General features: G+C 38.5%; 1 protein-coding gene across 6 annotated transcripts in view; it reads left to right on the forward strand.

The window, feature by feature from the left end:
• The window catches only part of CFAP70 (cilia and flagella associated protein 70), an 87332-nt gene that overhangs the window by 48548 nt on the left and 15697 nt on the right, over window positions 1-23087 (forward strand). For all 6 annotated transcript variants that reach the window (XM_061197405.1, XM_061197369.1, XM_061197386.1 and 3 more), the window contains 10 exons: window positions 33-227; window positions 1748-1879; window positions 6356-6481; window positions 8548-8681; window positions 8803-8918; window positions 9117-9341; window positions 19608-19766; window positions 20631-20752; window positions 22222-22374; window positions 22892-23053. In XM_061197405.1, the coding sequence (XP_061053388.1) occupies window positions 33-227; window positions 1748-1879; window positions 6356-6481; window positions 8548-8681; window positions 8803-8918; window positions 9117-9341; window positions 19608-19766; window positions 20631-20752; window positions 22222-22374; window positions 22892-23053 (1524 nt within the window). The remainder of the gene's footprint in view (window positions 1-32; window positions 228-1747; window positions 1880-6355; window positions 6482-8547; window positions 8682-8802; window positions 8919-9116; window positions 9342-19607; window positions 19767-20630; window positions 20753-22221; window positions 22375-22891; window positions 23054-23087) is intronic.

Here is a 23087-nt window from a genome sequence, read left to right on the forward strand (position 1 = left end):
GCCTCTTTACCAGACATTTTGTATTTTTCTAGGCGGTGAGTGACTACCACATGCAGATCAAGAACATTTCTAGAGCCATTCTGAATGAGTATCACAGGATGTTTGGAAAAGAGGCAGTCAAAGTGGGGAGTGATCTGGATAGTGAAACCCTGGAGGAGCAGAAGTGCCAGCTCAACTATGAACTTAATTGCTCTGGAAAATACTTTGCTTTTAAAGAACAACTCAAGGTAAATATTAATTTATTTAATGATTCCATGGATTTTTATGAAGCATCTTCTCTACATACCTAGTTATCATTTTTTCTCTGGTTATGTTCAGCTATGCTCTACCTTTCTTGCTGTTGGTGCAAAGAGCTATGTTCTCTATGATAGAATGTCTGGAGACATCCTTCCACTCCTGTAGAGCCTTGGAATGGTTCAGTATCTGTCCTGAGTGTAAGCTTTTAAGAAACTAATTCTTCACTTGAAGTTAGGCCAGATTTGGGGTCAGATTTCGTGTTGCACTAGCAGGCAGAAACTCTGTACCTGGTATTGATTCCATGACTAATTATCTCTGTCTCCCATTACAAACCTTTTCCTAGTCCATAGAATCACTAAGATTTGAGAAATATTTACTTAATAATAATTTCCCAAATAATAATAGCTAACATTTATTGAGTATTTGTTGTATACCAGATAAATTTTTAAATGCTTCATACTTTACTAATTTAATCCTCACAACAACCCTATGACATAGGTACTCCCCATTTTACAGATGGAGAATTGCAACATTAGTTGGTTAAATAATTTGCCCAAGATCACAGAGCTAGTAAAGGTCAAAGATGGGGTGTAAATTCAGGCAGTCTGGCTCCAGACTCACATTCTTATCTGCTACACTGCACTGCCTCTCTATGTACATTTACTATGTGCCCTATACTATACCAAACAGATATGAAGAAAGCACGTGGAAGTAACAAAGGGAAAAACAGCTGATATCCATGAAGGCAAGAGGCTATTCTCAGGTGGCATAGTCACATCTCAGTTGTGTCTCAAGTGACCTTACCACTCTGAGCCTCAATTTTTTGCCTAACAATGAGGGATGATATTAATATGATCACATGGGGTCATTATTAGAATTAAGTAAGATAATGCATGGAAAGTGCTTAGTACAAAACCTGGCAATAATGTTAACTTAGGGGAGAAAAAAGAAGACACTGTCCTGGCTATAGCAGTATGTTATTTGTACAGCATTTTAAATTTCACCACCTGTTATTTCTCTTTGGCTTCTCAATCATCTTCTGAAGTAAGATAGGAATACCAGGAGTACATATCCATTTAACAAATGAGGAAACTGAAGTACCAAGTGTAAAATAATTTATGAGGTTGTACAGTGGCAGGATTAGAACCAGGATTCCATTCTCCAAACTCTCAAATCAGGCCTTTCTCCTTTTCTCCCTTGAATCATGTGGCCACCATGAGAAAGGTAATGCATAAACATAATGCTAAGGTTTTTTTGGCTTTATGACTCTCTTCACAAAGTATGAATCCTGTATTGACCATATTGGTGATGATGGTGATGTGAAGAAAAGAAGCCATGTGGAGTATGTTGATTGGGGGAAAATCAGAGAACCAATAGTCTAGCAGTCACCAAGGAAAATCAATCACCTCCTGGAGTTCTGATGAGCCTTCGGTCAGAAACTCAAGGGAGGACTGTGCTGTTAGCATGGTGCTAGACTGTGTTATCAGATGGTGATATGTGTCTCTTGCAGCATGCTGTGGTAAAGATTGTGAGAGAGAAGTACTTGAAGACAACAGCATTTGAAAGCCAAGAGGAGCTGCAGAAATTTATTAGTGAACTCTATGTTTTCTTGGTGGATCAGATGCATGTGGCCTTAAATCAAGTAGGTGCTTCACAGCTAAGAACCCTTCCTTTTCTCTGTAGGTCACTGGGGTCTCCTCTGAATGATTCCTTCCTTTCTTGCTTCTTTTCTTCCTTAATTCCACAAACATTTTTGGGGGTGTCTGCTCTGTGCTAGGTATTGAAAACACAAAGATGAATAAGAAACTGCCTAAGTTATAAGACTAATTTTAGGGAAAATAAGGGGGTATCCCCTTTCAACTTCATAGAAAAATTAATTTCATAACTGTCATAAATTTGATGGATAAAAAATAAATAAAATCAGCTATGTAAATTGTGGAAAAAATTATCATTCTATTTATTCTGTGAATGTGTGCAGTTCTCAACTTTTTCTTTAAGACTGACAATCAAAACAAAGAAAAACTATGAGTTTTCAGATATTATACTTGAATGACAATGACACTTCATATATGCCTTTTCTATCTGACTGGTCTCCTCCCACTTGTCTGTTTATATTTGTACATCTTACATCTTGCCTTCATTTGCTCATTTTTTATGTATGCAGTTGTGGTTTGTTTGAAAACAAAGACAAAATCAAAGTGTTTTTGTGCCCCTGGTAGTCTCTAACCAGCTATGCATCCTCAAAGCCTCTATTCTTTTTTTTTTTTTTTTAAAGGAAAGGGTGGATTTTTTTTTTTTGGCCTCGTTGGGGCTTCGTTGATGTGCACAGGCTTTCTCTAGTTGCAGTGAGTGGGGGCTACTCTTCATTGCAGTGTGCAGGCTTCTCACTGCGGTGGCTTCTCTTGCTGTGGAGCACAGGCTCTAGGCATGTGGGCTTCAGTAGTTGCAGCACACGGGCTCAGTAGTTGCGGCATGTGGGCCTTAGAGTGCACACGCTTAAGTAGTTGCGGCACGTGGGCTCAGTAGTCGTGACGTGCAGGCTCTAGGGCGCATGGGCTCAGTAGTTGTGGCTCACCGGCTCTAGAGCACAGGCTCAGTAGTTGTGGTGCACAGGCTTAGTTGATCTGTGGCATGTAGGATCTTCCTGGACCAGGGATCGAATCTGTGTCCCCTGCATTGGCAGGCGGATTCTTAACTGCACTGTGCCACCAGGGAAGTCCCTCAAAGTCTCTATTCTATTTGTTCTTTCCTTCACTGTTTTTTTCTTCTCAGCCACCATCACTTTTTCTTTCACCTGTTCAGCCTTCCTGAAAGAGGTAGGAGTGTCCAGTATCCTAGGGTTAAGAGAACAATCCTGCACAGATGATTTGGATGATTTGATTTGGAAGGCAATTGAGAACTGAGCATGAGATGGTAATTACTGTTGCCTATGTCCCCAAGGAGCCCCTGTCTAGTAGAGGAGAGAGGCACAAAATACAAATAACTGCAGTAGAGTGAGGTAAGTGCTGTGACAGAGGTGTGTCCGTGGTAGAGCAGGTTAGGGGATGCCTAAAGAAAGTATCAACTTCACCCTGAGATCTTTCAGGGAAGGAGTCACAGAGGAGCTGTGGCTCGACCTGGGCCTTGAAGGCTAAAAAGAAGCTCTCCAGGTAGATGTTTCAGAGCATTTGAGTCATAGAGAATATCATAAAGGCTTAGAAGCTTGGAAGAATATGGCATATACAGAAACTGCATATAGTTCAGGAGCAGAGGTTGAAGTGGTTGAGTGACAGAGAAACAGGCGATGAAGCCAGGGATCAGTTCCTGGTAGGGGAGCTGGGAGCGTGGATGGAGGCCTTATATGCCACACAAAGAAGTTTTGACTTTTTCCCTTATTAGCAGTTAGATGCAATAAATTTAATTATTTTATACTGGGAAATAATATGATTAGATTTACATTTTACAAAAAGCACTCTGATAGCAGTATGTAGGATGGGTTAGAGGTGGTGAACTGGTGATGTTAACTGGTTATTACATACTAAGGAGGAAAAGGGAGCAAAGATTCTTAAGTTTAAGTCTCAGTGACTGGGTGGCTGGCAATACCATTGACTAGGACAAGAAATACAACATAAGCAAATTTGGTGGAAGGCAAGTGATGTTGAATTCAGTTTTAAACATTGACTCTTGTGGGGTTTTGCTCAAGAGAGAGATCTGGGCTAGAGATTAGATTTGGGAGCCTTGAGTATATAGATGCTAGTCAAACTGTGGTCATAGATGAAGCTGCCAAGAAAAGCACAAGTAGAGAGAGAAGCAAGCTGGTGGCAAAACCCTAGGAAACACCAACATTTAAGGGATGGATGAGTAAAAGAATTATTAAAGGAGACAAGTAAATTGTTGAAAAGGCAAAAGACCCAGAAGACAGTGGTATTTCAGAATCTAAGGGAAGAAAATTTTAAGAAGAAAAAATGGTCAACGTTGTCAAATACTCTGAGGAGTTCAAGAAAAACAAGATCTGGGGTAGGGGGAGGGGAGATTGGAGAAAGGAGGTCAAAAGGTACAAATTTCCAATTACAAGATAAATAAGTACTAGGGATGTAATGTACAGTATGAGGACTATAGTTAACACTGCTCTGTGGTATATATGAAAACTGTTGAGAGTAAATCCTGAGTTCTCATTACAAGGACAAATTTTTTTTTCTTTTTTTGCTTTCTCTTTTTATTGTACCTATATGAGACAATGAATGCTAACTAAACTTTCTGCAGTAGTAATTTCACAATATATGTTAAGTCAATATATGCTTATACAGTGATGTATGTCAGTTATATCTTGATAAACCTGGGGAAAAAAGAAAAAAATCTGAAAGGTTTTTATTGGATTTGGCAATAAGGAGGTTGTTGTTACCTTTACAGAGCAGTTTCATTGGGCTAATGAAGTGGATTCAAATGATAATGAATTGAAGAGTAAATGAGTGATTAGGAAGCAGGTGGAATATAAATTCAGGAAGTTGGAAGATGAAGGGAAGAAGTAGGAAAGTAGTAGCTAGAAATTAGAGATTTTCTTTTTAAGATGGAAAAGTCTTTAGAACGTCCACAGGTTTAGGAAGAGTCAGCAGACTGGGAGAAGTTGAAAATTGAGGAAAAAGAGGGAATAACCAGTGGCAAACTCAGGATATACAAGTGGAAAAGGATCAAGAATTTAGATGGAACAATTAGCCTTGAAACAGAGAAGGATGTGATGCCTCGTCCTCTGAGACTAAAAGGAAAGAGATACAGTGGATGCAGAAAGAAACAATTCGGGTGTAGGATTCAAAAGTTGAGGGGTTTTTTGCCTAATGATTTCTATTTCTTCTATGAAGTAACGCCTTTACTGAAAGTGAAGGGGTGAGAGTTGAATGAAAAGCTTGAAGAAAATTTAGATAGTGCACAGCATTATGAAAAATGTTGCTGAACAAGGACAAATACATAGATTGCTGGGAGTATTAAAGGCCTTCAGCTAAGACTGTATGCGGTTTTCTTCAGGATCAGTTAGCAGCTCCTGTCTAAGAATGAAGAAATCCGATTGTAGGATTGTTTTAATTTGGGAGTTTTCCGGGCAAGTGCAGGAAAAGGACAAGGATGCCCAGAACTTGAGTGTGCTGGTGAGAGAGTAGTATGAGTAGAAATCATGAGGTCCAGGCTTATCCATTTGGGAAATGATGGGCATATTGGAAGTCAGAGAGAAGTTTTAAGGGGACTAAATGACAAGAAGGGAGAAGGCTTGTAATGTGGGTTTGGGGAGTGGATATTAGAGGTATAATATTTCTGGTTTGGGCATGGCAGTGTGTTGCTGTAGGGATTTGGAGGTCAAAGTCACCAAAATTAAAAAGAACAAAGAACAGAGGCATTAATCAATGATCGAAAGCTCACTTTGGCCCATCTCAAATTTAGCTTTACTCTTCACATTCCTTAGTAACTCTACTAGTTAAAGTCAGTGATATTATTTTTATTTGTAGTTAAAGAATTTGGTGGGGTGGGGGGGTCTTCCCTGGCCATAGCGTCTGGCCCAAGAGATTACTTGTTATTACCAGACTTGCTTTCCTATCTGGGTATATAGGATATATTATTTTTCCTTCTACCTTTCTGGCTATTTCTAAAATGTCTCCTTTGTAGAATCTATCTGTCTATATATCCCACTGAAAACGTAGATGTAGCTGCCAAAGATTTACCCTGGGCTTGTGTTTTCTTGATGTTTAAAGACTCTAGCTAGTTCTTGCCAACCCTTTTCATGTCATGACACCTAAAAAATGATAATATTTGTCTGTACACTAGAGAAAGTGAAAGAAGCTGTTTGAGGTTAGAAGTGACTTAGTTAGGGATTCTGGCTGCCCTAAGGGTTGAAGAGAGCAGTTGTGCCCTGAATAATTTTTTACTCACTTCCATGAGCTTAGACTGTTGGTATTCAGATACCTGAGATTCTATTTCACCCTTGATATTCATCCTTTGGTTCACTCTCACTCTCTTAGTGTATTGGCAAGACTGTAAGAAACCTCGATATCTTTTTTGACATCATGACTAGAGTCTCACATTTGGTTTATTCTTATAAAACTTCTCTACTTGTAATTGCTTCATTTTGTCTGCATAACATCTTGATGATGACAAGGCCATGCCAGATGATGTCCAAGGCACTCCTTCAACCATTTATACCAGCAGTGAACAGCTTCGACTCTTTGCATTCGAAGCAGAAGTCAATGAGAACTATGAAATGGCAACAGTGTACTATGAAGAGGTAATTAAACATCTTTCTGGTGGTTGTCATTACTGCTATTTGTACAATATGGGTATAATAAATAGTAGTTTCTGATTGTTTAAAACCCAACCTTATTGGTGAAAGGATAGACACATAGATCAATAAAACAGAGTCCAAATATAGGTGCACACAAATAAGGCCATTATATTTTTGACAAAGTTGTTTACAAATTTACAAATTCAATGCAGAAAGGATAGTCTTTTCAAAAAATTGTGTTAGAACAGTTGGTTATCCGTATGCAGAAAATGAACCTCGAGAGGCAGAGATCAAGATGGCAGACTAAGAGGGCATGGAGCTCACCTCCCCAGCACGAACACATTAAAAATACATCTACATGTGGAACAATTCTCACTGAAAACTAACTGGAAACTGGCAGAAGGACTCCTGTACAACCAAGGATCTAAGAAAGATACACACACAATTGAGTAGAAGGGGAAGAAAAGTGATCTGGTTAGGATCTGTGCCCCTCGGAGGGGACTCAGAGGAAAGGGGAGATTGCACTGTTGTATACCCACACTGGGGAGTGAGTGGGTCAAGCCACAGACTGGGTATCCCAGTCCTGGGTTTCTATGCAGAGGAGACAAGCCACCTTGGCTGGTTGGAGGACTGCTGGGACGGATAAAAAGGCTGGAGAAGCCTGGACTCTGCTCCTGAGGGGTGCAAGTGTCCTGGCTTGCCCTTGAGGCAAGGCAGAGAGAGGTCTGCCCTACTGGCTGCCAGGTTTCCCATGGCTGCCTCACCATGCACCTGGGCCCAAGCCAAGCCAATGTTCCAGCGCCACTTAGACCATGCCACAGCACAGCACTGGATCTGGGGGGCCACAACCAGGGGAAAGACTCGACCCTGGGTTGCATCTGAGAAGAGCCGCTGATGCCTACACAGGCAGTGCATCGGACCTCTGTATGCACATGGGCCCCAGTTGCTTCAGCACACCCCTCCTCTGGTGCAAAGGTTTTGGTGTGGGGAGAGGGAAAAATGCGTACTTAATGGGAACATAGCCAGCTGGAGGAAAAATCAAATCCAATGTTGTGAAGTTATTGCCCTATGTTTTCTTCTCAGAGTTTTATAGTTTTAGGTCTTACATTTAGGTCTTTGATTCATTTGAGTTATTTTTGGTATATGGTATTAGGTAAGGGTCCAACTTCAATCTTTTGCATGTGGATATCCAGTTTTCTTAGCACAGTTTGCTTAAAAGACTGTCCTTTCCCTATTGAATGGTCTTGGCACGTTTGTCAAAAGTCATTTGACCATATATGCTATGATTTATTTCTGGGCTCTCTGTTCTATTCCCTTGGTCTCTATGTCTGTCTTTATACCAGTATCAGACTGATTACTGTAGCTTTATAAGTTTTGAAATCAGGAAGTGTGGGTCCTCCAGTTTTGTTCTTTTTTAAGATTGTTTTGGATATTCAGGGTCCCTTAAGATTCCATATGAATTTTAGAATGGGCTTTTATATTTCTGCAAAAAACAGCATTGGAATTTTGATAGATATTGCATTGAATCTGTAAATTGCTTTGGATAGTATGATATCTTAACAATATTAAGTCTTGCAATCTGTGAACATGGAATGTATTTCCATTTGTTTATGTCTTCTTTAATTTCTTTCAGCAATGTTTTATAGTTTTAACTCATTATGAGTTGCTTTTATTATGACATATTTGTGGATAAGCTTATATTTGCATTCTCAAGACTGTGACAGAAATGATTATATGTAAATTTTTAAAATGAAATATAAAATGAACCTTTTGGTTCCCAAGTAATTGGATGAGCGTATGATGACCAGAACACTGACACTAGGAAGCAATGAGTTGAGGATTCATTTTTTACATTATTTCAACAAATATTTATTGACCACATACTATAAGCCAGAGAAGTGACTGTTCTAGGCATTCGGAATTCAGTGGTAAGCAAAAAAAGAAGTCATAGTTTCTACTTTCATAGAGCTTATAGTATTTATGGAGTGCTTACTATGTGATGTTGTGTGCATAAAGAATATGACATAGCGTCACAATAACCTTGGTCCTCCTGATGTTTCATGTGATAGAGGTTGGTTCGTGAGCCCCAGAACCTGGAGCACTGGTTGGACTACGGTGCCTTCTGCCTCCTAACTGAAGACAATATCAAAGCACAAGAGTGTTTTCGGAAAGCCCTTTCCCTGAACCAGAATCATATCCACAGGTATGGTTGGAAGGGAGATAAGGAATGAGTAGGAGCAGATAAGCTTCTATATGAAATTGTCTTGGTTCCATGACTGTGACATGGGACCATGTTGTTAATCATGTTGGTGGTCTCTTCTCAGCTTGTTGCTGTGTGGTGTCCTGGCTGTCCTGATGGAGAACTATGAACAGGCAGAAATTTTCTTTGAAGATGCTACTTGCTTGGAGCCAACTAATGTTGTAGCCTGGACTTTACTTGGTTTGATATCTTCCTGTGATATGAATGTGTTTTCTTTCATTAGAAGATTTTCCCTTTCTCTTTCCACTCTTAAATGGCTCATCACGTAGTTCTTAAACTTTAGTAAAAGTGTGGGAAATTTAAGTGAAATGTTGTCATTCTTCAGTATACGATGGTGGGAAATTAGTCACATTTATTTCAACATCTTTTTTTCTTCAGGCTTGTACTATGAAATTCAAAACAATGATATTCGAATGGAAATGGCATTTCATGAAGCCTTCAAACAGCTTCAGGCACGAGTGCTTCAGGCACAAGTTACAAAGCAGAGGCGCACCAGTACTGTGGAGTATGTTGAAGAAGGAGGGAAAGCAGACTCCTGTTTAGGCCCTTGGGGAATAACCAGTGGTTCTTCTACAGCAGCAGTCAAGGTGGAAGCCCCAGCAGGTAGGACCAGGGAGATGATGAGTGGCTATTTGAAAAAATTACTGGCCTTATGATTAGGACCTGGCACATAGTAGGTACTCAGTAAATAGCTGTTAAATGAATGAGAAGGTGGAGTTTTGAGTTGTTCCAGGGATACCAGGAAAGAGACCTTCTAAGTGTTTCCTCATTCATGTAACAGAAAGTTGGAAGCTTCTACTTGTTGCTATTCAGTTTTTTGAGACTTAGAGAATTTACTATCTCTGTGTATCCCTAAAAGGGGTATCATTTTAGCTGAGTAAATTTCATTCTTTTTCCCCTCACTCTCTTCCCCAGTATGTAAGGGCCCATTCTTGTGATTGTTAAATTTGTTTATTTATACACTGTATTTTTTTCCTGTTCTTCATTGACATTCTCCTTTCCTCCACTTTAGGAAATCAGTCATTCTAATGTGTTTAATGTGTGTATTTTTGTTTACGTGTTTCTTGCATATGTTATTTTGTTTATAAGTTATTGTACATTGTTATTTTGTGAGCATATATTTTCAACAGTTTGAGGTATAATGGACATTTCATAAACTGCACATATTTAATGTACAATTTGATGTTTTGACATACGAACACACCCATGGAAACATCACCACAATCAAGATAATGAACATATACAAAATCCCCAAAACTTCCCTTGTGCCCATTTGTAATCTCTTTCTCTTGCTCCTATTTCCAGATAACCACCAGTCAACTTTCTATCACTATAGATGAGTTTGCATATTCTAGAATTTTAGAATTAAGCAGAATCACACAGTACATACTCTTTTTTGTCTGACTTCTTCCACTAAGCCTAATTATTTTGAGTTTCAAACATGTTGTTGCCCATATCAGTAGTTCGTCATTTTTTATTTCTAAACAGTATCCTGATGTACAGAGATACCACGCTATGTTTATTTAGTCACCTGTTGATATATATTTGGGTTGTTTCTAGTTTGGGACTATTAAAATAAAGCTGCTCTGGATATTTGTGTACAAGTCTTTGTATAGATATATACTTTCATTATCTTGGCTAAATACTTAGAAGTTGAATAGCTGGGACCCTGGGTTATCTAACAGTGTTTTTTATTTTCTAAATATTTGGGGATTTTTCCAGATGTCTTTGTTTTTTATTTCTAATTTAATTTCATTGTGATTAGAAAATGTGCTTTGCATGATTTGAATCCTTTTAAATTTATTTGGACTTGTTTTATGGTCTAGTGTTTGATCTGTCTTGATTCCATATACACTTGAAAAGAGTGTGTATTCTGCTGTCATTGAGTGGAGTGCTCTATAAGTAGGTTTAATTAGTTAATTGTGTTGTTCAACTCTCCAAATGCTTTGTAGTTTTGTGCCTTTGAAGTTTTGTTTAAATAGTTCTTGCCTCAAGTCACATTTTCTTCAATTAACTTTATAATATTAGTTTTACATTTACATCTCTTTTAAATTTATTTTTATTATTTTATTTATTTATTTTTGGCCGCCTTGCGTCCTCGTTGCTGTGTGCGGGCTTCCTCTAGTAGCGGTGAGCGGGTGCTACTCTTCATTGCAGCGTGCGGGCTTCTCATTGTGGTGGCTTCTCCTGTTGCAGAGCACGGGCTCTAGGTGTGTGGGCTTCAGTAGTTGTGGCACGCGGCCTCAGTAGTTGTGGCTCATGGGCTCTAGAGCGCAGGCTCAGTAGTTGTAGCACACAGGCTTAGGTGCTCCGTGGCATGTGGGATCTTCCCAGACCAGGGCTCAAACCCATGTTCCCTGCATTGGCAGGCGGGTTCTTAACCACTATGCCACCAGGGAAGTCCCTACTTAGATCTTTAATCTATCAGGATTCCATCTTTGACTGTGATGCAAGGTAGGCATCCAATTTTATTTTTCTCCACATATATATCTAGTTTTCTCAAAACCATCTATTAAACCATCATCTTTTATCCTTTGATTTAAGGTATATATGTCTCTGAGCTCTCTGTTCTGCCTCATTTGTCTGATCTTAAAACAATATCACACTCTTTTTATTGCTGTGGTGTTATAGTATGCCTTCGTATCTGGCATATGAGGTTCTCCCATTTACTTGCCTTTTTTATACCTGACTTACCTATTCATGAATGTTTATTCATCTGTATGAATTTATAGTGAGTTTATCAAGTACATTAAAAATCCAGTTGGAAATTTTATTTGGACTGTATTGAATTTATAGATAAATTTAGGGATAATTAACATCTACATATTATTAAACCATTCCATCCAAGTGTGTGGAGGATCTCTCCATTTACTCAGGTCATCTGCTGGGTTCTTTATTAAAGTTATAACATTTTTTTCCAGTGAGGCCCGGTTTAAGTGATTCATAGATATTTTATAGATTCCATTGCTATCATAATAGTATCTTATTTTAATTATGTTTTCTAGTTGGTTATTGCTAGTATTTTTTAGTGTATGCTGTTGATTTTCTACATTTTAGATTTTAGTGTATACTATTGTTTTTTAGATTGAACTTGTATATGACAATCTTGTTTGACTCTTATTGATTCAAGTAGATTATTAATTCTATTATTTTTTTCCAGAATATGATTATCGTATCATCTGCCAATAATGACAGTGTTACGTTTTCCTCCCAATCCTCATACTACTCATGTCTTTTTATTATCTACAATAATATGTTGTATATTAGTTGTGGTGTTCAGCATTTTCTTCTTTCCTGTCTTAAGGGGAATGAGTTTAAAGTTTGTCTATTAAATATAAAATATGCTGTAAGCTTTTTCTGAAAAACCTTTACAGAATTAAGGAGGATCTCTTCTATTCTTAATTTCCAAAGAGTTTTTTTCATTAATAGGTGTTGATCTTTATCAAATTCTTTTTCTGCATCAGTTGAAAAAAATAAAATTATTTTCTCCTTTTATCCATTAATATAGTGAACAACATTGATAGATTTCTTTTATATTGAACAATCCTTGCAATAACTGGAAATCCTACTTGATCATAATGTATTAGTTTTTAATATACCTTTGGATTTGAATAGCTAATGCTTTATTTTGGATCTTTGCATCTATATTCATAAGTGAAATAGCCTGTAATTTTCTTTTGTCATCTATTTTTATAATCAAGATTATTAGGCACCTTTCCTTTGCTCTTCTGTATCAACTTATATATGATACAATTGATTTTGACTTAAACATTTGGCAGAACTCAACCATAAAACAACTGGGACCTAGGGTTTTTGGCAAAGGAGGTATTGACTATCATTTCATTTTATTAATCTTTATGAATTTGCATTCTAAAGACACAGACCTACTAGAGAATGGACTTGAGGCTATGGGGAGGGGGAAGGGTAAGCTGTGACAAAGTGAGAGAGTGGCATGGACATATATACACTACCAAATGTAAAATAGATAGCTAGTGGGAAGCAACCGCATAGCACAGGGAGATCAGCTCGGTGCTTTGTGACCACCTAGAGGGGTGGGATAGGGAGGGTGGGATAGGGAGGGTGGGAGGGAGGGAGATGCAAGAGGGAAGAGATATGGGAACATATGTATATGTATAACTGATTCACTTTGGTATAAAGCAGAAACTAACACACCATTGTAAAGCACTTCTACTCCAATAAAGATGTTAAAAAAAAAAAAGAATTTGCATTCTATATTTCTTATTGTGTTATTCATGGTATTTTATACTTTTTAGAGTTCATCAATTTCATCTAGGTTTAAAAATTATATTAGAATATGATTTTTCATATTAATCTTTTATTTTTAAATACACTTTATTTTTTAGAGCAGTTTTAGGTTCACAGCAAGATTAAAAGGAAAGTATAGATATTTCACATATACTTCTTGCCTCCACACATGCATAGTCTTTCTTCCCCATTATCACCATGCCTGGTGACATATGATACCCAGTATCTTAAAAGCTTATGTGCCATCTGTATATCTTCTTTGGTGAGATGTATGTTAAGGTCTTTGGCCACTTTTTAATCAAGTCGTTTATATTCTTATTGTTAGTTTTAAGAGTTCTTTGTATATTTTGATTAAGTCTTTTATCAGATGTGTCTTTTGCAAACATTTTCTCCCAGTCCTATGGCTTGTCTTCTCATTCTCTTCACATTGTCCTTTGCAGAGCATGAGTTTTTAATTTCAATGAAGTCCAGCTTGTCAATTCCTTCTTTCGTGGGTCATGCCTTTGGTGTTCTATCTAAAAAGCCATACTCAATGTCATCTAGGTTTTCTCTTTTGTTATCTTCTAGGAGTTTTATAGTTTTTGCATTTTACACTTAGTTCTGTGATCCATTTTGAGTTAATTTTTGTGATGTTATGATGTTATCATTTTTTTGCATGTAGATGTCCAATTGTTCCACTGCTATTTGCTGAAAAGTCTATCTTTGCTCAATTGTATTACCTTTGTTTTTTTAACCACACTGTCTTGATTACTGCAGCTTTATAGTGAGTCTTGAAGTCAGGTAGGGTCAGTTCTCCAACTTTGTTCTCCTTAAATATTATGTTAGCTGTTCTTTGTCTTTTGCCTCTCCATATAAACTTTAGAATCAGTTTGTTGATATCCACAGAATAACTTTCTGGGACTTTGATTGGGATTGCATTGAATCCATAGATCAAATTGGGAAGAACTGACATCCTGATGACAGTGAATCTTCTTATCCATTAAGATGAACTATCTCTCCATTTATTTAGTTCTTTTTTGATTTAGTTCATCATAGATTGTAGTTTTCCTTATACAGAACTTGTACATATGTTGTCAGATTTATACCTAAGTTTTTCATTTTTTGGATGCCAATATAGATAGTGTTGTGCTTAAATTTCAAATTGCACTTATTTGTTGCTGGTATATAGATTAACTTTTATATATTAACCTTGTATCCTGCAATTTTGCTATAATTGCTTATTAGTTCCAGGAGTATTTTTGGTCACTTCTTTTGGACTTTCTACATAGACAATCATATCTTTTGCAAACAAAGACAGTTGTATTTCTTCCTTCTCAATTTGTATTCCTTCCTTCCCAGTTTGTATTTCTTTTATTTCTTTTTCTTGTCTTGTTGCATTAACTAGGACTTACAGTATGATGTATGATGTTGAAAAGCAGTGGTGAGAAGGGATATCCTTCCCTTGTTTCTGACCTTGTGGGAAAACTTCAAGTTTCTTACCAGTAAGTATGATGATAGCTATAGTTTTTTGTAGATATTCTTGATCAAGTCCAGGAAGTTTCCCTCAATTCCTAGTTTACTGAGAGTTTTTATCTTGAAGAGGCGTTAGATTTTGTCAGATGCTTTTTCTGCATCTATTGATATGATCATATGATTTTCTTCTTTAGCCTGTTGATATTCTGGATTACATTAGTCAATTTTTGAATGTTCAACCAGCCTTGCATGCCTACATTAAATCCTATTTGGCCATGGTGTATAATTCTTTTATATACTGTTGAATTTGATTTGCTAATATTTTGTTGACAATTTTTGAGTCTATGTTCATGAGAGATAATAGTCTGTAGTTTTCTTGTCTTGTAAAGTCTTTGTCTGGTTTTGGTATTAGGAAAATGCTGGCCTCATAGAATGACTTAGGAAGTATTCCTTCTGCTTCTGTCCTCTTAAAGATATTGTATAGAAATGGTATAATTTCTTCTTTAAATGTTTGGGAGAATTCACCAGTGAACCCATCTGACCCTCGTATTTTCTGTATTGGAAGGTTATTAATTACTGATTCAGTATATTTAATAGATATAGTCCTATTCAGATTGTCTGTTTCTCCTTGTGTAAGTTTTGGAAGATTATGTTTTTTAGGAAGTTGGTCCATTTCATCTAGGTTATTAAATTTGTGGGCACATAAGTGTTCATAATATTCCTTTACTATCTTTTTAAATAATTAATTAATTAATTTATTTATTTATTTATTTGGCTGCATTGGGTCTTCATTGCTGCATGCGGGCTTTCTCTAGTTGCGGCGAGCGTGGGCTACTCTTCGTTGCGGTGCGCGGGCTTCTCATTGCAGTGGCTTCTCTTGTTGCAGAGCATGGGTGCTAGGTGCGTGGGCTTCAGTAGTGTGGCACGAGGGTTCAGTAGTTGTGGCTCGTGGGCTCTAGAGCGCAGGCTCAGTAGTTGTGGCACACAGGCTTAGTTGTTCCGCGGCATGTGGGATCTTCCTGGACCAGGGCTCAAACCCATGTCCCCTGCATTGGCAGGCGGATTCTTAACCACTGCGCCACCAGGGAAGCCCTTTACTATCTTTTTAATGTCCATGGGATCTGTAGTGATGTCTCTTCTTTCATTTCTGATATTAGTAATATGTCCTCTTTTTTTTTTTCTTTTTTTTTAGTTAGCCTGGCTAACGGCTTATTGATTTTATTGATCTTTTCAAAGAGCCAACTTTTGGTTTCATTAATCTTCTCTATTAATTTTCAATTTTAATTTTATTGATTTCTGCTTATATATTTATTATATCTTTTAACTTTGTATTTAATGAAAAATTCTCAACAAAATATTAGCAAACCGAATCCAACAACACGTAAAAAAAGATCATACACTATGACCAAGTGGGATTTATCCCAAGTTCACGAGGACGGTTCAACACATGCAAATCAATCAATGTGGTACACCACATCAACAAAAGAAAAGACAAAAACTACATGATCATCTCAATAGATGCAGAAAAAGCATTTGACAAAATTCAACATCCATCATGATAAAAACTCTTACCAAAGTGGGTATACAGGGAACATATCTCAACATAATAAAAGGTATTTATGACAAACCCACAGCTAATATAATACTCAACAGTGAAAAGCTAAAAGCCTTCCCACTAAAATCTGGAACAAGACAAGGATGCCCACTCTTACCCCTTCTATTCAACATGGTATTGGAAGTCCTAGCCACAGCAATCAGACAAGAAAAAGAAATAAAAGGTATCCAGATTGGAAGGGAAGAGGTATAATTGTCATTATATGCACATGACATGATACTATATGGAGAAAACCCTAAAGATTTCACACAAAAACTTCTAGAACTGATAAATAAATTCAGCAAGGTAGCAGGATACAAGATGGACATACAGAAATCTGTTGCATTTCTTTACACTAACAACGAAATATCAGAAAGGGAAAGTCAAAACAAAACAAAACAAAAAACAATCCTTTTAAAATCGTATCCAACAAACAAACAAAAAAATACATAGGAATAAACCTGACCAAGGAGGTGAGAGACTTATCCGCAGAGAACTATAAAAAACTGATAAAGGCAACTGAAGATGATTCAAAGAAGTGGAAAGATTGCTTATCTCCACTTTTTTTAGTTCTTTTACTGAGGTTATGTCTTGTTCTTTCATTGGTAACATGTTCATCTGTCTCTTCATTTTGCCCAGTTCTCTGTTTATTTCTGTGTGGTAGGCAGGTAAGTTGGTTGGTTACATTTCCCAATTTTGAAGAAGTCGCCTTATGTAGGAGATGTCCAGTGGGGCCCAGGAGGGCACTCATTTCTGGTCACCTGAGCTATATGCTCTAGAGGTATCCTGTATGTAGGCTGCATGCACTCTTCTTTTGTGGCAAGGTGAACTAATGTGGGCATGCTGGTAGGTGGGGCTGGGCCCTGGCCCAGTTGTCTGTGAGGCAGTGCCTCATGTGGTGGCTGAGGGCCCACTGGAGGGCACAGTAGGCTTCCTGTGTGGTTGGCTATGCAGCCCTGGGGGGACTTGGGGCTGGTGCTGGCCCACTGGTGGGCTAGGCTGTATCCCTGTGCAGCTGTTTGTGAGCTCCAGGAGGGCTCATGGCTTGTGCCAACCCACTGGTGGGTGGGGTTGGTCCCCGGTGGTAATAAGCTAGAGGGAGAATTTGAAAATGGCACTTACCAGTACCAGTGTTATCATGGTAGAATGATCCCCAAATGGCTGTCAACAGTGTCTCCATCCCCAGAGGGAGTACCAGTTGCCTCCTGCCATCCAGTAGGCTCTCCAAGATCAGCAAGTGGGTCTGACCCAGGCTTCTTTCAAACTACTGCCTCTGCACTGGGACTGGGAGCATGAGAGATTTTGTGCACTCCCTTTAAAATTGGAGTCTCTATTTCCTATAGTCCTTCAGCTCTCCTGATCCTAAGCCCCAGTGGTTTTCAGAGCCAGATGTTCTGGGGGCTTGTTTTTCTGGTTCAGGATCCCTAGTTTGAGGAGCCTGATATAGGACTATGGCCCCTCACTCCTTGGGGAGGACATCTATGATTGTGATATTCCTCTCGTATGTCGGTCACCAACCTGAGGGTGTGGGTCCCGACTATACCATGTCCCCGTCCCTCCTACCATCTCACTGTGGTTCCTTTTTTAAGCCTTTGGTGTGGAAAATATTTTCTTCTAGTCTCCGTGTCATTTTCATAGATAGTTGTTCTGTAAGTGGTTGTAATTTTGGTGTGTCCATGGGAGGCAGTGAGTTCAGGGTCTTCCTTACTCTACCATTTTGGCCACCTCTCCAGTTTCTTTTTTTTTCATTAAGATCATCACTTCTCAATGATCAGTCTGCATATTTAACCATTCTCTTTTCTTGAAATACATGTTGGATTGCCTCCATCTCCAATAGTTTGGGTTTCCTTTGGTTGCTTCACTTTCTTGTCACACCCATTAAATGTAATCATTTCCCAGTAATACTGTCTTACTTTCTAAGAGCTCACCTACCCTCACAGTTTCTATTTTCACTTCTGATAACTGTCAGATTTCTATCTTTAAACTTGACATCCCTCCAGAATCCAGCAGTTGGATTTTTCCACTAGTTAACCCATCTCCTCATATCTCAAACTGACTCTACATCATTATATTAGGTACCCAAGCTCATGATCTCAGAGTCATCCCTGCTTCTTCTTGCTTGCTTGCTTGAGCTTCCCCTGATCCCAATATCAAGTTGATTTCCCAGACCAGTTGATTTTCTTTCAAAATGCTCCCTACATCTTCCTTTTATATTTCTACTACTCTCCATTACCAATATCCAGAATGTTATAACAGCCTTATTACAGACTTCTTTGTCTCCATCAACATTTTTTTCTCCTTGCTGCATAGTACTGCTAGAGTAATCTTCATAAAATCCCACTTTCATCCTCTGATTTTTCTGCTCAAAACTCTTCATTGTAAACCTCTTCTTTTTCCTACAGAAGAAAACTCCTAGCATTCAAATATCAATATGGTCTAGCCCCCAACCTACCTTTCCTTAATTTTTACTATGCAATCCTCAGTACCCATAAAAATAATTAGCTTGCTACTTCCATGCTTTAGCCCCTACCTCTCTACCGATCCAACTTCTACCTATTTTTCAAAGCCATATCTTTTTCTCTAGCTGAGAGTGACCTCTTCTGATTCAGAACCAGCTGGCACTGATCATTTCCTAACCGGCATTGCTTTTTATTTTTATTCCTAAAACATTTGTTTATGTGAGAGGCAGCTTGTAATGTTTAAGAGCTTCAGCAAATTATTTAACTTTTCTGTGGTTCACTTTGTTTAATGGAGCATAATAAGTATATCTCATAGTGTTGTGAAAAATAAATAAGATTGTACATGACAATCCTTAATACAATACCTGGCATATAGGCATGTTCATATATAACTACTTATGATGATGATGATGGTGATTTTTTTTTTTTTAACTTATTTTTGGCTGTGTTGGGTCCTCGTTTCTGTGCGAGGGCTTTCTCCAGTTCCGGCGAGCGGGGGCCACTCTTCATCGCGGTGCGTGGGCCTCTCACTCTCGTGGCCTCTCCCATTGCGGAGCACAGGCTCCAGACGCGCAGGCTCAGCAGTTGTGGCTCACGGGCCCAGCCGCTCTGCAGCATGTGGGATCTTCCCAGACCAGGGCTCGAACCCATGTCCCCTGCATTGGCAGGCAGATTCTTAACCACTGTGCCACCAGGGAAGCCCAATGATGGTGATTTTTGAACAGTGAAATAAAATAGAATTCCTGTCCTTGAAGGGTTTTAATATTATCTAAAAATATGTTAATCTTCTCCTCTGGATTCTTGAGATTCTCGGCTTAGCATATAGCTTTTGTAATTTGTTTGACACTGTCATGACTTGGGCTGGCAGAAGGGTTCGACTAGTGGGTCATAGTGGCAGGAGCTGTGCTGTCTGTTTAGCTTGCACTCTTTAAATTATTCAGAAATATAAAAAATCTGTAAAACAAGTCTTTCCATGCAATATTTAGGGGTTATGTTTCCTATGCTTTGGAAATTAATTATATTTATCTCCTGTAATAACCTTTTAATATACAATGTAGGAAGGTAGTTTTTTTTCTCATTAAAATTTAATCTTTTTAGGACTAGGAGCTCCATTATCCATTCTAGATGAATTTCTTGATGACTCCTCTAACCTGCAGTCTGAGTCACATGAACCCATTTTGTCTGTACAGTCTCAGGACCCAACTACCAGCCAAAAACCATCCAACACATTTGTCAAGAAGATACCATCAAAAAAAGGTAATTAGAGTAAAGATTTCCACTTGGAAGAAGGGCATAAACAAACTAGACAATGTTGAAAACTCTTTTGATGACCAAAATGGCAATCTTAACTTGTTTGAAGTTGATTAGTTTATCTGTAATATTGTCTAAATTCCTTCATGTGAGGCTAGACTCTGAAATCCAATCTCAGTAATGCAACTCTTTCTATAGTGAGGATTTACATTTAGCTCAGAGAAGTAGCCAACTATAGACCTGTGATTTTCTGGCAATGAATTTTCATTTTTACAGTATCTAAAGATTCAGAGTATCTACAAATCTCTTTCACATTCAGGAAGATCTGAATACTTTTTTTTTTTTTAATTTATTATTTATTTTTGGCTGTGTTGGGTCGTCGTTTCTGTGCGAGGGCTTTCTCTAGTTGCGGCAAGCGGGGGCTCTCTTCATTGCGATGCGCGGGCCTCTCACTATCGCGGCCTCTCTTGTTGCAGAGCACAGGCTCCAGACGCGCAGGCTCAGTAGTTGTGGCTCACGGGCCCAGTTGCTCCGCGGCATGTGGGATCTTCCCAGACCAGGGCTCGAACCCGTGTCTCCTGCATTGGCAGGTGGATTTTCAACCACTGCGCCACCAGGGAAGCCCCTGAATACTTTTTTTTTAAAAAAAGCTTTTATTTCATTCAACTTGCATTTGGAACCACCAGTAGAATAACCTCGAGAACCTTTGAGATCTCCTCTTTGGGGGCCATTGCTATAGAATAATCTATTGCTTTCAAGATTATAATTTCTCTCATATATTAGAGTAGAATACTCTCCCTGCTATGTGTCTGAGCTTCTGAATTTTTCCTTTATATCTAATTGTCTATTATTTTAATATCATATTTTCAGAAGTATCAAAATGTCAAGAGTCATCGACTTTTCTGCATCCCACCCTTTATAGTGTTTCCCAAACTCCTACCACCATCTTCATGGAGACCATACGCTTCTTGATGAAGGTCAATGCTGTGCAGGTCAGAATATTTGAAAAAGGGCAAGTAGAGTGAAAGATTTTAATGAGCTACTTATTCTATCATAGTGATGTCTTCGCAAGCTTAAATGTGTATGATGCAGAAATCAAACATGCTTTGAGAGCACACTATAGACACAATGGAATAAACATTCAAACATGAACTACCCTCTGCAGAGAGCATCAGGAGACCTCACTGCAAGTCTGCTCCCTATAGAATACCAGCAAAGCAAAATCAGACTCTGTGAGTCATATGTAGCCTGATGTTACTTTATTATGGGAACTCATGTTATGTGAGTGTTGGGGGTTCACAGGAGCCTAAGCACACCTTTCTTCCCTTCCAGGTTCTGAACCAATTGGAAACAGATACACAGTGCTATATGGGGGGGATAAAAATACTAATTTTTTATTCGTATAACTGGGCTGGATATGTGACTGGTCCCAGATTTGATTTACCCATGCAGTCACAGGTGGAACAGCTGGAGAATTGAAGTCTCCTCCCAGAGAAGAAGAGCATCCTGTAAGGTCTACCTACCACATAGGAAATGAGAAACATATCCATGAAGCGAGCAGTAAGAGAGAGAGCAAGATCCAGGAGGCAAGAGATTTGGCCCTCAACCTATAGAGTGCATGCCTCACTTGAGGGTGGGCAACTCAAGATAGGGCAAGAATTATGAACTAGGTGGGAGTGGGCCACATTAAACAGGAGGCTTTAATATACTAACCTTTCACAATAGAGAAACAGGCTCTCTTTCTCCCTAATTAAATAAATCACTTTTCCCCCATGTCCAAGAGTCAGAACGCAGGTAGAGGGAACAGCTGCAGAGCCTCCCCCCCAGTATTTTCCTAAGAAGGTATCATTATTAGTGGAAGTTTCTATATTATAGGCTGAGATGAGAACAGAGGGAGAAGAAGGGTTTCCCCTCTTCTTAGCAAGTACCTATGACTTTGTCAAATTTGCAGGCCTTATATCATATTAAAAACAAAATATAGCCCAAAGTATAAAACTGGTGAACATAACAAATGCTTAAGAGTGTTTCAGAAACAGACATTTATGTTTCTAAGATCCTGAGTCTAGAATTTTAGAAAGGGAGGTTTTGCCTCACTCTAAGTTTCCTTATAAATACAAATGCCTGAAAATGTTACCTCGTATGAAAATGGGGTGGTTGATGAAATGCCTTTGTCTGCTACACAATAGGCTAAAGCTCATCTAGTATGACCAGCAAGACCAGAATTATACAGTACTGTAGATAATTCACTTGGAAATGTTACTACATGAATAGCTGGTAATGGAACCATGATATGCTGAATGTTTATAATTCACCTCTAACCTTTTGAAATTGATAATCATTTCATTCTATAATATGTTCCTTATTATTTATTATCAGAGACATAATCTTCAACCCTGAGAGCTATGGAATTGACACCATGCAGTCATTTACATGTTTCTTATAATCTGATTTTTCCTTGCAGTATGTACACAGAGTGCTTGCACATGAGCTGTTATGCCCTCATGGAGGCCCCAGCTGTGAGTATTACTTGGTGCTGGCCCAGACACACCTACTCAAGAAGGATTTTGCTAAAGCAGAGGAATACCTTCAACAAGCAGCCCAGATGGACTACCTGGTAATAACTTTTGCTAGAGCGTCTTAAGTTTAGTTTGGAGAAGGGACAAGTAGGCCTTCTTAAAGGTGGTGATGCCATATCACAGGTAGATTTCTGGTTATCAAAGCTGGGGGTTATCAGCTGTCGGTAAACTCATTTATCTAATTTCCTTCCATTTGTTTTTCTTAATCAATCATGACTTTTACAAAGGACAGAGAAAGGATAAGGACAGCTCTTTAGCAGACACCTTATCTATTTCAAGTTTCCTGAACTTCTACTTTCTCACTGTGAACATCATCATGGTTATGCACGAATATTTTTCTTAATATTTTCCCCAAAGACAAAATGGCTTTGAAGAATGCAAGAAAAAAATGAGAGGGCAGTCCTAGAACAGTATCTCCCAGTGCAACTGAATGGCCCTCTTTCTAATTTGCAAAAGAACATGGACTTCATCTAAATTTAAATGTTAAACAAAGATCATTAATGTACTTTTAAATACCACCTCATCCCATGTACTACTTGTTCTTCACTTTCTTAGAACCCTAACGTCTGGGGCGTGAAGGGCCATCTCTATTTTCTGAGTGGAAATCATGCTGAGGCCAAGGCGTGCTATGAGCGAACCATTAGTTTTGTAGTGGATGCTTCTGAGATGCACTTCATCTTCCTGCGACTGGGGCAGATATATCTGGAAGAGAAAGAGGTGAGGAATAGAGATGGGGAGTAACTATGTAAAT

Source organism: Eubalaena glacialis, chromosome 1 (assembly GCF_028564815.1).
Source record: "Eubalaena glacialis isolate mEubGla1 chromosome 1, mEubGla1.1.hap2.+ XY, whole genome shotgun sequence".
Lineage (NCBI taxonomy): Eukaryota > Metazoa > Chordata > Mammalia > Artiodactyla > Balaenidae > Eubalaena > Eubalaena glacialis.